At 38.7% G+C, this 14,318-nt stretch overlaps 1 protein-coding gene across 1 annotated transcript in view; it reads left to right on the top strand.

Annotated features, from left to right (window-relative positions):
- Nucleotides 1–14,318, top strand: part of TM9SF2 (transmembrane 9 superfamily member 2) — a 55,751-nt gene that overhangs the window by 26,909 nt on the left and 14,524 nt on the right. The window contains exons 7-11 of the mRNA XM_001492116.5: nucleotides 628–739; nucleotides 2,054–2,133; nucleotides 3,326–3,434; nucleotides 9,606–9,738; nucleotides 12,541–12,660. Of these exons, the coding sequence (XP_001492166.1) occupies nucleotides 628–739; nucleotides 2,054–2,133; nucleotides 3,326–3,434; nucleotides 9,606–9,738; nucleotides 12,541–12,660 (554 nt within the window). The remainder of the gene's footprint in view (nucleotides 1–627; nucleotides 740–2,053; nucleotides 2,134–3,325; nucleotides 3,435–9,605; nucleotides 9,739–12,540; nucleotides 12,661–14,318) is intronic.

Below are 14,318 nucleotides of genomic sequence, written 5' to 3' on the forward strand. Positions count from 1 at the left end.
GGCAGTGTTCCCTTTTACAGTGAAAGAGCATTACCTTGAATATTTGCACCTTGACCTTGCATCAGAGGCTCAACTGAGCTGATTAGTGCTGTCATTTTGAAAGTCTCCATGCAGAGTTAGCTGCCAGTAAATGACAAGGCATTGAAAGCGCATCTTTTTAAGGTGTCAATTTTTTAGTGTTGAAAGTACCTATCAGTTATTATCTATCAGAGATCCTTTTTTGATTGAGTATTCCATTTTTTCATGACTTCTCCCCAATGAATTAGCCATTTTCTCATGCCAGTGGTGGTAAGAAAAAAACTAAAACACGTGCCATAAAAAGGTGGTAGTTAATTTAAACTCACTCAGTGTTTGTATTTATTTATTTTTTTAAGATTATTTAATGCTCTTCAAGTAGTGTTTTCGAGTTTGTTTCTAATTTTGAGTAATAATTTTCCATGCACACTTATAATTAATCCTCATTATTTATATGAAATAAATATTTGTACTATGAAACATGACATGAATAATTTCACTTCTGATTATCAGCAGCATTGTGAAATATGTACAAAATCTCTCACTTTTACTTTACCCCATTTTTTTAAACTGTGCTTTATCAGCATCTTGCCAAAATGTTTCTTCCCACAGTTTCAAACATACCCATATAGATAAACCAGACTGCTCGGGACCCCCCATGGATATAAGTAACAAGGCTTCTGGGGAGATCAAAATTGCCTATACTTATTCTGTTAGCTTCCAGGTGAGTTTGTTTTTATCTTTAGTATAACTCATAAATTGATTTTAAATTTGTACTACTTAAACTAATTAATATTATTGATTAAACTTGTCAAATAGATAAGCTTTTAATGAGCTGATTTTTGGACTAGTTTGTCAGTGCACCAGGCAACATAATCGTACTCAAAACTAGGTCTTCATTTAAATGAGAAGTATAAGAAATTGGAGAATTGATCCTTATTAAATGTTAAGCATAAGAGATAAAAGACAAAAGGTAGAAATTAGGCATGGAGGATGGTATGAAAATATAGAAGATATATGCAGCAAGCATTTGGGAAAACAGCATTTTTTCAATCAGGATTTGAGTATAAACTTAAAGGGAGAGTTTCCTGATGGTAGAGGATTTATGTAGGTTCTTAGGGAATTCAAGGGAGGGTTTTCATTAATGGAGGAGTTTCTTAGGAAGAAAGTAAAAGTTCATTTTATGAGAATCTTAGGCAATATTTCACCTCTGTTTTTAATAAACTACGTTGGCAATCCAGTAAAGTGGTCATGTTTCCTGTTCCTCTTTTTTTTTTTTAAGATTGGCACCTGAGCTAACATCTGTTGCCAATCTTTTTTCTTTTCCTCCTTCTCTCCGAAGCCCTCCTAGTACATAGTGTATATTCTAGTTGTAGTCCTTCTAGTTGAGCTATGTGGGACACCACCTCAGCGTAGCCTGACCAGCGGTGCTAGGTCTGTGCCCAGGATCTGAACCAGCGAATCCCAGGCCGCTGAAGTGGAGCACCCAAACTTAACCACTCAGCCACTGGGCCGGCCCCTGTTAGTCCCCATTTAGTGTGTAATTTTGCACGCCTAGCACAGTAAACAGTATATATTTTTTTCTAGGTATTAAGAGCTCAGTGTGGGTGACACCTGCCAGATGCTCAGTATATCTAGGTTATGACTCTGGTCTGGTTAGCTGTCTCGTAGACATAGATAGCTGGCGTCGAAGAGAATTTTCTGAAAAAATAAATATAGCTCTAAATTTTGACATCTAAAATAAACCTTTACTGGTTAAAATTTAAAGCCAGACTTTTAAAAAATACAAGTAACTAGATACTTTTAGGAACTCCTATTATTTTTTTTTTACTGCTTAATCTCATCCTGATTTTCCTGAGATTTGAGTAAATCTAAATTCCCTGAATCTCATTACTGACACAAGTTATGATAATTAGAAATTAGTTTTGTTGACTAACTGGAAGGTCAACTGTGAGTGGAAAATTGTGGATTTTAATGTGCTTTGTCAGCAAATGCTTATTTAAAGAGTTTTGGGGTTTTTTTTTTTTAATCCCTCTAGGAAGATAAAAATATCAGATGGGCCTCTAGATGGGACTATATTCTGGAATCTATGCCTCATACCCACATTCAGTGGTTTAGGTAAGAGTGCAGAGTTAATCTGCTTTATGCTTTGTACTTATTCTACTCCTTGTCCCTTTAAACATCTCATTCACTCTAATCCTCTCCAGTTATCAAAAGTCTGGGCTTTTGAATCAGGTGGACTTGGGTTCACTACTGGCTTTAAGTCACTGGTTGTGAGTCAGGCCAGGTCACTTGATTTCTGAGAGTCCATTCCTGTATCTAGAAATACCTGCCTCATGGGACTGTTCTAAGGATTACAGGAGGTAATGAAACAGAGCATTTGAGCACTTTGCCTGGCATGGAAGAGTACTCAGTAAATGGAAGCTGCTGCTGTGGTTATGACTATTTGTTATTATTCTCTCTTCAAAGCATGACTCAAAACTTTTATCTAGAAAGCTATTCGTGCTACCGTCACTCCCCTTTTCCTACTTTGCTACCCTTTTGACACTCATTAATTTACTGAATAAATTTGTTCTTCAGTAAATTTCTTGAGGATATGGACCAGTCCTTTATTGATTTTCACAGCTTGTGTTGTACTGATTTGGGCACAGTAGTTATTTAATAACATTGACCATTGTAAAAAAAAAAATTCTAGTTCTCAAGCCACTAGATTATGTAGCCACTAGAAGGAAACATGGCAGAACACAGTTTATTGAATTTGTTGGATTTTGTTGTTAATGCTGTCAAGTTGATTCTGACTCCTAGTCATCTTCTGTACAGCAGAGCAGAGCAGAACCCTCCCCGGTCTTTTTGCACCATCCTTTCACCTTCTGGTGCTGTATCAGGCAATGCTCTGCTGCCATTCATAGGATTTTCATGGCCAATTTTTTTGCAAGTGGGTGGCCAGGTTCTTCTTCCTAGTCTGTCTTAGCCTGGAATTTCCAGTGAAACCTGTCCACTATGAGTGACCCTGCTGGTATTTGAAATACCAGTGGCATAGGTTTTAGCATCACAGCAACATATAGTCGCCACAGTATGACAACTGACAGACGGTGATGTGGTTTCCTGAACAGAAACAAAGCTGGGCCGCAGCTGTGAGAGCACTAAATCTTAACCACTAGATCACCAGGGCTGGCTTGTTGGATTATAGGTCATTTAAATTTTGATTTTGATTAATACTGTTCTAATGTTACTCAATAAGCAGTTTTAGAAAGTTTCACTCTTCCAAAGATTAAGCTATAGATTAATCCTGACATGCTTATTTCTACAGCATCATGAACTCCCTGGTCATTGTCCTCTTCTTGTCTGGAATGGTGGCTATGATTATGCTACGGACACTGCATAAAGATATTGCCAGATATAATCAGATGGATTCTACGGTGAGTGAAACATAACTATTCTTTGGTCTGCCAAGGCTAGTCGTTATTTTTTCTTTAAAAAACGTTTAATAGCCTTAAGCAGAATCTACTTTTAAAGTATTCTTCTCAAAAGTTATCTTAAATTCATATTTTCAGTAAGAAAGTGATCCTTAGGAATTGGCTTCTCTCTAGGGGCCGGCCCAGTGGAGCAGTGGTTAAGTTCACATGTTTATGTTCTGCTTTGGCGGCCCAGGGTTCGCCAGTTCAGATCCTGGGTGTGGACCTATGTACCGCTTGTGACGCCATGCTGTGGCAGGCGTCCCGCATATAAAGTAGAGGAATATGACCCCAGATGTGTGCTCAGGGCCAGTCTGCCTCAGCAAAAAGAGGAGGATTGGCAGCAAATGTTAGCTCAGGGCTAATCTCCCTCAAAAAAATAAGTAATTAATTTTTAAAAAGAATTGGCTTCTCTAGAAATTTACTTGCCACAGCATTCAGAGCTAAATTGTTTACAACCTTATCTGTGTCAGTAGAGTGATGCAGAATGGGTGTGGGTGCACAGCTCCAATTCTGTCCTCTTTGTTCACTTATGTGCCAACAGCTGTCAGTGTCTCCATTCCCAGCATACACACACTTTGTGAAACGGTGAAGTGTTGACTGGAGTAGCTCCCAAGCAATTTTTATTTATGTGTATGTTTGATTTTTTAATGGTAATTTTAACTCAGTTTTTATCATTTCAACCTTTTGGTGTATTCAAAGCAATCTAATGTCCCAACTCATTATTCTCAAACATTTTAAGTTGCATGTGTTATACATTTTATACTTTTTCATTTCATAGCAGCTCTTTAACAAAATTTTCACAAGAATTACAGTGACTTGTAGTGAATACATAAAACTCAGGTTTTCATTGTTTTCTTTCCCCAGCTGCTTAGCCTTTTCCCTAACCTTTCTATCCTGTTTAATTAGAAAAAGAACACACTAATGTGTATAAACTTTTTGGCACTTTTACTCTGCAGTTTCTTTTCCATGGTTTTTATTCCATTGTATATCTTATTAAATATTTCATTAAAATAACTTTTAAATATTCTGTTTATAATTGGCAATTCCAAATAATCGCTGAGTTAATGGAATTTTTTTTCTTAATTTGCATAGAGGCGCCTTGGGATCTGGCTAGAGCAGCCCTGTTTCCATGCTTGCTCCCATTCTCTCCCTCCCTCTAGTCTCTTACCATAGTGGTCAGAGCACATCTGTTCAACCATGTCAGATCATGTCACTCCTGATCACAGCCCTCCAGCGACTTCCCATGCCACTCAGAGTGAAAGCCAGAGTCTTTACAATAGCCCATAAGGCTCTGCTGTACCTCTTGGATCTCTGCTTCAGCCATACTGGCTGCCTTGCTGTTCCTCAGATATGTCAGGCATGTTCCCACCTGAAGGCCTTTACACTTGCTTTTCTCTTTACCTCAGATGTTCATTCCTGCACATATTTACCTGGCTAGCTCCCTTACCTCCTTCAGGTCTTTGCTGAAATATGGTCTTCCCAATGAGACCTTCCTAACCGTCCTATTAAAATTATATGCTCTCCACCCCTACACACATCCATACTTCTAATTTTTCTCTGTAGCACTTCTCACCATCTAATGTACTATGTTTTACTTATTTTGTTTATTGTGTGCCTTCCCAATGAGAACACGTATTCATGAGAAGAAGGGTTTTTCTGTTATACTCACTATCATATCTCTGGTGTTTTAAACAGTGCTGAGTATATAGTTGGTGCTCAATAAATATTTGTTGAATGAATGAATGAATAAGTCATTCCTTGATGTGCCACACTTGTTGGTGCATTACTGGGCTCATGATAGGTAAAAAAGGTACCCAAGGACTTCCCCCACCACCTAACCCCCCAAAAAGTAAGCTGAGGCCAGAGCAGGAAGCAATGCAAGTATGAAAGGTTGAAGTTCTCCTTTGGGTCGATGGCCTGTATCAAGTCTTTAACCAATTGGGAGATTAAACCTTCCGTCAATAGTGAGGGAGCTAGCTGATCCTTGGTCTCTTATATTAAGCTTGGATTCTTGAAGAGGCACAAAATGATTCTAGGTTAATAAGTGCCTTCTGATTCTTAGCAGAATAAGTAAAAATCCTTTGAAGGAAGGTCTCCCAAATTTAAGTTTGCAGGATTCCCTCAATTTAAGATAAATACAGTGTGATTTATTAGTCAAAAATTCACAAAAATTTACAATAAACACCAGATTTAGACCACTCAAAGGTTTCAGATACTAGACCTATTAGTTAGAGTATAAGATATATGAAAAAGTAACAGCTATGAATTTTCAGAACAGATGAAAGATAGGAATCCATAGATAAAGGAAACACAGTGTTTCTCAAGCAGAATAAGTAAAAAGAAATCCACATCTGGATCAACTGTGGTAAAACTATAGAGCACCAGAAAAAAGAGAAGATCTTAGACTCAGCCAGAAATAAAAAAAACTGGGCGTCTGCAAAGGAAAAACAATTAAATTGACAATAGAAGCTCAAAGACAAAATAATATCTTTAAATTGGTGAGAGAAATTAACTATTTACATAGAATCGTGTACCAAGAGAAACAGTCTTTCAAGAATGAAGATGAAATACCTTTTTCAGATTAACGAAAACAGTTGACCACAACGAGACCTTCCCTGAAGGAGTTTCTATAGAAAGGCTTTGGCAGTGAATCAGTCAATCCATCAATCAGACCTGAAGGAATTTCCATAGATACTTTAACAGAAAATTAATAGCAAATAAATAGCAGTCCTAATGAGAGATTTAGAAGGATTGGTGAACAAAGAAATTCCAAGTAAACATTTTCACTGTAAGATAATAATGAATCTAAATTTGGAGGTAAAGAAAGTATATTAACAGAGGAAAACAGATTTGATGAATAGTATTGGATAAAGTGGATGGCCATCTGGGAAAAAATAATGATTCCAACTTTATTCCTTGTATTGAAATGATAAATGAAAATGTGAAACTGAAATACTAGAAGAACACATGAGAAGTTATTTTTAAATCTTGGAGAAGGGTAGAATTTTAAAAGTGTGACAGAGAGCCAGAAGCCATAAATGAAATGATTGCTCTATGATTACTATATTTAAAAAAAAAATCTGAATAGCAAAAATACCATTAAGTAAAAAGATGAATGTCAAATGGGAAGATATTTTAACACTTGTCAGAAACAAAAAGCTAATTCCTCAATAAAGAAAGAAATTTTTTTTTTAGAGTGGTTTTCCACTTTTTCTTTCTTTCTTTCTTTTTTTTTTTTTTTTGAGGAGATTGGCCCTGAACTAACATGTGTTACCAATCTTCTTGTTTTTTCCTCCTCAAAGCCCCAGTACATAGTTGTAGGTCATTCTAGTTCCTCTATGTGGGATACAGCCACACCATGGCTTGATGAGCAGAGCATAGGTCTGTGCCCGGGATCCAAACTGGCAAACCCCAGGCTGCCGAAGTGGCATGCACAAACTTAACCACTTGACCACGGGGCTGGCCCCAAGAAAGAACTTCTAAAATCATTAAGAAAACATTCAACAGCCCAGTAAGAAACTGGGCAAGGTATGTGAAAAGAGAGTCTGTATAAAGGAAATACAGGGCTGGCCCCTGGTGTGGTAGTTAAGTTAGGCGTGCTCCACTTCGGTGGCCCGGGTTCATGGGTTCAGATCCCAGGTGCGACCTACCTCACTCAGCCATGCTCTGGGTGGCGACCCACATATAAAGTGGAGGAAGATTGGCACAGATGTTAGCTCAGAGCTAATCTTCCTCACGCCAAAAAAAAAAAAAAGTAGGAAGATTGACAACATATGTTAGCTCAGGACGACTCTTCCTGGGGGCTGGGAGTGGGGAGAATGAGGCAATTCTGTATATACAAATAAGGAAGCATCTCCAAGATATTAGACTAAAAGAGCAAGGTACAAAATAGTATGTGTAATATGCTACTATTTGTGCAAAAGGAGAGAAAATGTATTCGTGTGTTTTCTTATGTATAGAATATCTCTGCAAGGATAACAAGAAACTAGGCACATTCATTAGATTGCTCTAAAGAGGGCCTGGCTATCTGTGGGAAACTTAGTTTTTACTTACGCTCTTTAAGTTTTTTAGTACTTGCTTGGTCAAAAAGTAGTCAGAAATGGTCCTTCGTCTGTCTAACACTACCTCACCTAAAAGAAGAGGTGCATGTACTTTTTTCTTTCACACTTTTTTTTTTTTTTAAAGATTTTATTTTTTCCTTTTTCTCCCCAAAGCCCCCCGGTACACACTTGTACATTCTTCGCTGTGGGTCCTTCTAGTTGTGGCATGTGGGACGCTGCCTCAGCGTGGTTTGATGAGCAGTGCCATGTCCGCGCCCAGGATTCGAACCAACGAAACACTGGGCCACCTGCAGCGCAGCGTGCGAACTTAACCACTCGGCCACGGGGCCAGCCCCTTCTCTCATACTTTTAACATAAACATTCACAAAAGCAAAAGGACTAATATACCCATCACCCTGGTCCACCAGTTATCAACTCATGTTCAGTCTTGATTTACGTGTAGAATCTCAGCTGCTCCTCCCGCCCCAGCTGTTTTGAAGCCAATCCCAGATATAATTTTATTTAATCCACTTAGAGCCCATATACTTTTAATAAAACTTCAATTTGTACATTCCTTATAAATGACCAGGTAAAGTCTAATTCCCAAGTGTATATGAAAGTATTTTGTACCAAGGGGAAGGAAATATTTTGGTTTTTAGTATTGTCTTATAAATTAGCCATTGTAAAGAGCAAGATTAGTACTTAGATAAAATTTTCCATGTTTCAAATTTCAGTTGATTTATATTTACTGAAAAATATGTGAAAGTGTAGTACATTAGCATTAGCATTGTCTACTGCTCTCAAAGATAGAAGTGTGAATGGGCATTGGGGGAGGGAGACAGCTATATCCTGGAGGAAATGTTAAGAGAGGAGGCTGAAAAAGTAGCAGGGGCCACATTCTGAAGGGCTTGTGATCTGTACCGTTTGAAGATCGTTGAAAACCTGTTGAAGAATATTACAGCAGTCACTTGGTCAGATTCGTGTCTTAGGAAAGTCACTTTGAATGTTATATGGAGAATCGTTCAGGGCAGGGCAAGATTGGAGAGACAGAGACCAGTGAGGAGGCTGTTCTAGAACTCCCAGAGATTGGAAAGAGTGGCAGAGGGGACGGAGGGAAGTGGACAGATAGACTCAGAGTGTTCAGGAGGTGGGATGGAATACTCATTGGCCCGTCCACTGTGTAGGGGGTGAAAGAGGGAGAGAAGTCAGTGAATGACCCCATGTTTCTGGTCCGAACCACCCTATTAGATAAAGGACCTTTCTAGTTGCTCTGTTTGAGAGTCAACTGAATGGAGACAAGGGCGGAAGCAGAGAGACCAGTTTAGTGTGCATTGTAATAGCCAGGTGAGAGGTGATAACTTGAACCAGGGGCTAGTGGTGGATCCTGTGGATATATTTTGGAGGTATAGCTGTAGGGTTTGTTAAAGGATTGTATGCAAAGTCGGGGGGGAAGAAAAGGCATCAAGGATGACTGAGGTGTTGAGGACTGAACAACTAGAAGGATAGAGTTTTTACCTACTCGGGGAGACTGCAGGAAGAGCAAGTGTAGTCAGGGAGAGGGAGTCAGTTCAGTTGTGGATAATTCTGTTCCAGATGTACGTGAAACTCCTAAGTGGAGCCGTTGATTAGGCAGTTGTATATGTGTCTGGAAATCAGGGGAGCAGCTTGAGCTGGTGACACTAACTTTATGATTTGACAGCGTAGCCTACGGTTCCAGTGAAGTAGCTATGAGACCTAATACCATTTACTTATTTTGGAGATTAATAACTTTAGGTTAAAAAGGTTGTGATTAAAAATTTGTCATGAAGTTGGATTATAAAACTTGACTTAGACTGGAACTTGGTACATGTCACATTATCTTTGTGTTTCTTTTTAAAGTTTTTCAGTAACTGTAGACCTTAACACACAACGCAATTTCAAGAAAGCTATATAAAAGCTCCATGAGACAAGCTTTATACTTCAAAATTGAAGTAAATGTTAACATTTGTAAGTTTTTAAAAAATTCTCTATATCAGCATATTCAACAGTGAACAAACTGACGGGTTGTCTTGGTGATACCAACGACAGTTAAACAATTTCATTTCCTTTTTAGGAGGATGCCCAGGAAGAATTTGGCTGGAAACTAGTTCATGGTGATATATTCCGTCCTCCGAGAAAAGGGATGCTGCTATCAGTCTTTCTAGGATCCGGGACACAGATTTTAATTATGACTTTTGTGACTCTATGTAAGTGTAAAGTGAAAATTGAAAAGTAGAAAATACTTTTCCTAAATAATTAGTTGAAATCCAGTTTTCCTAAGTGAGATAGCTCGGCTGGATTGTTTCTGAGAGTTCTCTTGGCTCTCAAAATCTGTGTGCTTTGGCTGTGGCTTGGGGTAGAGTTAACTGTGCCCAAAAGCTGACTCTTTGTATCTCCCTTACAGCGGCGTAGAAGCCAAGCCTTTGTCTTGGTAGCATTGGAGCTAGAGATGACTAGGTCGTTAAAGACCACCTGGGTCTGAATCTGGGTAGCCTGGAAGCAGGGTCATACAGGTTGACTGTCCCACCCCACCAATATGATTAGGCTTCCAAGATATTCTTGGCTTCTACTGAGAAAGACAAAAGGAGAAGAGGTAAGGTAGGGCAGGAAGCTTTTTTGTAGACTGTTCCTTCTTGGGAGGATTTAGGAGGCAAGACCTCTTTCTCTAGCAATGTTCAGGAAAGATCTCACACAAAAAATATCTTGTGCCACATGAAAATCTTCACAGATTTTTTTTTTTTTAAGATTTTATTTTTCCTTTTTCTCTCAAAGCCCCCTGGTACATAGTTGTGTATTTTTAGTTGTGGGTCCTTCTAGTTGTGGCATGTGGGCTGCCAGCACAGCATGGCCTGATGAGTGGTGCCATGTCCGCGCCCAGGATTCGAACTGACGAAATCCTGGGCCGCCGAAGCAGAGCGCGCAAACTTAAGCACTCGTGAGTGGCCACGGGGTCGGCCCCTCTTCACAGATTTTATTACTTAAATTTTTGTCAATTAGGGCGATCTCTTTTTTTTAATAGACCTCCTAAGGCTTAGAGGTATTGATCGGCCGCAGGAGTGGTTCTGAGACTACTCTCTGGAGATACGTTAATTCCATGGTCTTCCAGTTTTCCTAATTATAAGAGAAAAAAATGTTTGTGAATAGAATTCTCTAAATTTTGCATTTATTTCCCGTGTTTCCTTTATTGATGCCTGCTACTAATGAACAGTAATATTGTTAATGAACAGATGAATATTAGAAGAATTCAAAAATGACCTTTCAATAATTTTTTAGCATTTACTCTTATGTTTGACTGCATACTGTAATCATTTTCTGTTAGTAAAATTGTTTCCAAATTTTTATGATGGAATTAACCACATAAATGCTTTGGAAAGAGGATTATCACTTCCAAATGTCTGGCACCCGAGTAAGTTTGGAAACCACTGATTTATACCTTCAGGCTCAGTTTGAAGACTTGAACATTTTTCTTCATCCACTAACAACTTAGATAAAGAGATGCAGCTGTGATGGGTAGGCTAGAATTTGTATTTATACTGAAGAGGGCAGGTCGGGAGAAGGTGTCCTGGCGGAAGTTTGGACACAGCCAGAGGATAGCATGAAGGCACTGGATTTCCAGAGCACCAAGGCTGAGCTAGAGCCAAATGACTGCTTGAGGATAGAATACTGCTTTAAAGTTGTATCAGGAGCTGCCCTTTGCCACTGTGTCGTTTTTATTGGGGTCAGCTAGAAAGTGAACTTGTGAGGAAGGAAAGTTTCAGAGAGCCTAGGATAGGGAATGATAGGGATTGTTTTCCTTAAATGCTTGAATATAATCTTTTTGCTTCAGAAGAGTCATTTCTCAGGCCTGTGGGGAGTGAGGAGGAGTTGCATCTTAGCTGAAATTCTGATAGATCTCCTCAAGTTGCCCTGATCGGTTTCCTGCTGATCATGAGTTTCTCCTCTTGCCTTTCAGTCGGGGCTGATCAGAAGGTGTGCATGGGATGTGCTTGGTGATGTACATCTTGGGGCAAACACTGGGAACTTTTGTGCTCCTGGAATTAGAAAGCCACTTGCAACTGTTCTTGGATTTCTTTTAGAGCGAGTCATAACTTCTGAGCCTTAAAGCTGGGAATATCTATAAGTATATGATAACGTTTTTATTCTTATTTCTAGAGAGGGTTATATAGAGAAGAACAAATAAAGCTAACCAACTGAATAAGAGTAGGAGCCAGAATTTCCCCAAGTCATTGACCAGGTCCTTCAGTTACTTGTGTTCAAAGAGCTAATGGTACTATGAAATCTTTTTTCCTGTATTTTATTCTTTTATTAGATTCCGTCTTGTCTCTTTTTTTTTTTTTTTTTTGAGGAAAATTAGCTCTGAGCTAACTGCTGCCAATCCTCCTCTTTTTTCTGAGGAAGACTGACCCTGAGCTAACATCCATGCTCGTCTTCTGCTACTTTATATATGGGACGCTTACCACAGCATGGCGTGCCAAGCAGTGCCATGTCCGCACCTGGGATCCGAACCGGCAAACCCCAGGCCACCAAGAAGCGGAACGTGCACACTTAACTGCTGCGCCACTGGGCCAGCCCTGTCTTGTCTCTTATGTTTGAACGTTATAAGGGTTTTTTCACCCCAGAGGACCTAATATTGTTTTTTAAAAGGAACAAAAAAATGAGACTATTTCATAGTGGGAATATTTTTATTGATGTTAATTTTAAAAGCTGTACTTGAATTTCAGAAGAGCTGAAAGCACTTGTGAGCATCTGATCAGCCTCCCCTGAAAACAAGCAAGGTGGAGTCTTACGGACCCTGACAGGAAGCTTCCAAAGTGGAGCATGCCTTATATATGATCCGACTGTTGCAGTACCTTGCATGTTACTGAGTCAGTATGACTGCATGATAAAGATAGCGTATTTTCATGAAATTGTATTTAGCTTATCGTTTAAAAAACGAGAGAGATCTTCTGTCACTTTGCAACAAAGGAAACAGTAATACCATTTGTAACTTAAATTACTTAATTTTTTAGTTTTTGCTTGCCTGGGATTTTTGTCACCTGCCAACAGAGGAGCATTGATGACTTGTGCTGTGGTCTTATGGGTGCTGCTGGGCACTCCTGCAGGCTATGTTGCCGCCAGATTCTATAAGTGTAAGTAAAAGCCACCCTGCCTGGATGTCAGATCAGGAATCTGATCTGCTACATCAGGGCCTCTGAACCTTTGCATCCAGCAGTTGGTGCTCTTTAAACAATATGTATTATAGGTGTGTATCCTTATTTACAAAAAGCTTGTGAAGTAGATGACTATCCCTGATTTATTTGTTCAAAAATGCTTAGACATTGAGATAAATTTAGGTGCTGCTTATCCACCATCCCCTCTCTCCTTTTCAGTTTTGACTTAACAGGTTCAGCTGAACAACTTAGATTTGCTACATTCATAGAACTATATGTAGACTAATAAAGGTTTAAAAAAATATACAAATGAGTATCAACAATATATTCACTAAAACAAGTAATGTATGTAGATACCTTTTCTTACATAAGAGAAGTCATACTTATAACTGTACCAGTTTAATATTTATAAAAATAAATTGTACTTAAACTAAGATCTCAAAATTTTAAATAGCCCTAAAGTAAGTTACCTTTTGTAATATAATTAGTTGCAATCTCTTGTATTCTTTCTTTCCGAAAGTAAAATAAAATTCAGTGAACAAAGGGATCAGGGCCACAGAGTAAGGATGGGATATGAGTAGATGACTTAGAAGGCAGCTTTGCCAGGGTCAGTGAATGCCAGTTTGCCCGGCTTAGGAATCCTAAAGTCCTATTGAGATGATCTCATAGGTAATCTATGATTTAAAGTGCCAGAGAGATGAGACAGAGCTAGGGTTCCCCAGGGTCTTCTGGTAGGAATACGATTTGAGGTGAAACATAGTAGAGCCTTAAGGTGTGGTTGGTTAGACAAACCCAAAGTAGAAATACTAGTTAGACTTTGCCAGATCTAATTTTCTCCTGAGTATGTGAAGTCCTATGTGATTGTGTGTGTTTAATTTCTGTGAGTTTTGTCAAGTTCTTTTTTAAGGACGTAGGATTAGGGTGGTCATATGTATTTTAACACATGTGAGATATGGTTGGACCCCTGCCTACCACACCACACTTCTGCTTTCTCACTGTTTCGGCTACACTGGCTTTCTTTCACTTCCTCAGTTAGGCTGGGTACCTTCACACTTGCTCTTCCCTGTGCGTGAAGTTCCAGTGTATCCTCCCTCCCCAGCAGACGCGCTCCCCGCATTTAATTCCTCTCCATCCTTCTCCATCCATCTCCCAGCTGCAGATTAAGTAGCATATTAATCAGGCAGAACATTCTGAGAGATGCTATCACATGGCCCCAGTCACAAAATACTTCATTTTATAGAATCATTTCTCATGTTTCTAAAAATAATATTGAAATTTTGATTGGAATTGTATTAAACCCAAAATGAACAATTTCCCTCTAGTCTCTTTATCAGTAATGCTGTGAATTCAAATCATATATATAATTTGTCATCTTTTTATCTTCTAGGGCAGGTAGTACTTAAACTTGCTTACAAACTATGTTAAAACTTTTTAAAAATCAAAGCTGTTCTCACATCTCAGCCAATTTCATCTCCAACTTTTAAACACAGAGCAGAGGAGTACTTTCATTTTTCACTCTGTTTATCCAGATTTTTATCTAGATAGCTATTTATCTAGATTTTTAATTTTTTTTTAAGTGAGAAAAATAATTGGAGGGGGCAAAGGAGAGTAAAAACTTCATAAGCAAATTTGTTATA

Source organism: Equus caballus, chromosome 17 (assembly GCF_041296265.1).
Source record: "Equus caballus isolate H_3958 breed thoroughbred chromosome 17, TB-T2T, whole genome shotgun sequence".
NCBI lineage: Eukaryota > Metazoa > Chordata > Mammalia > Perissodactyla > Equidae > Equus > Equus caballus.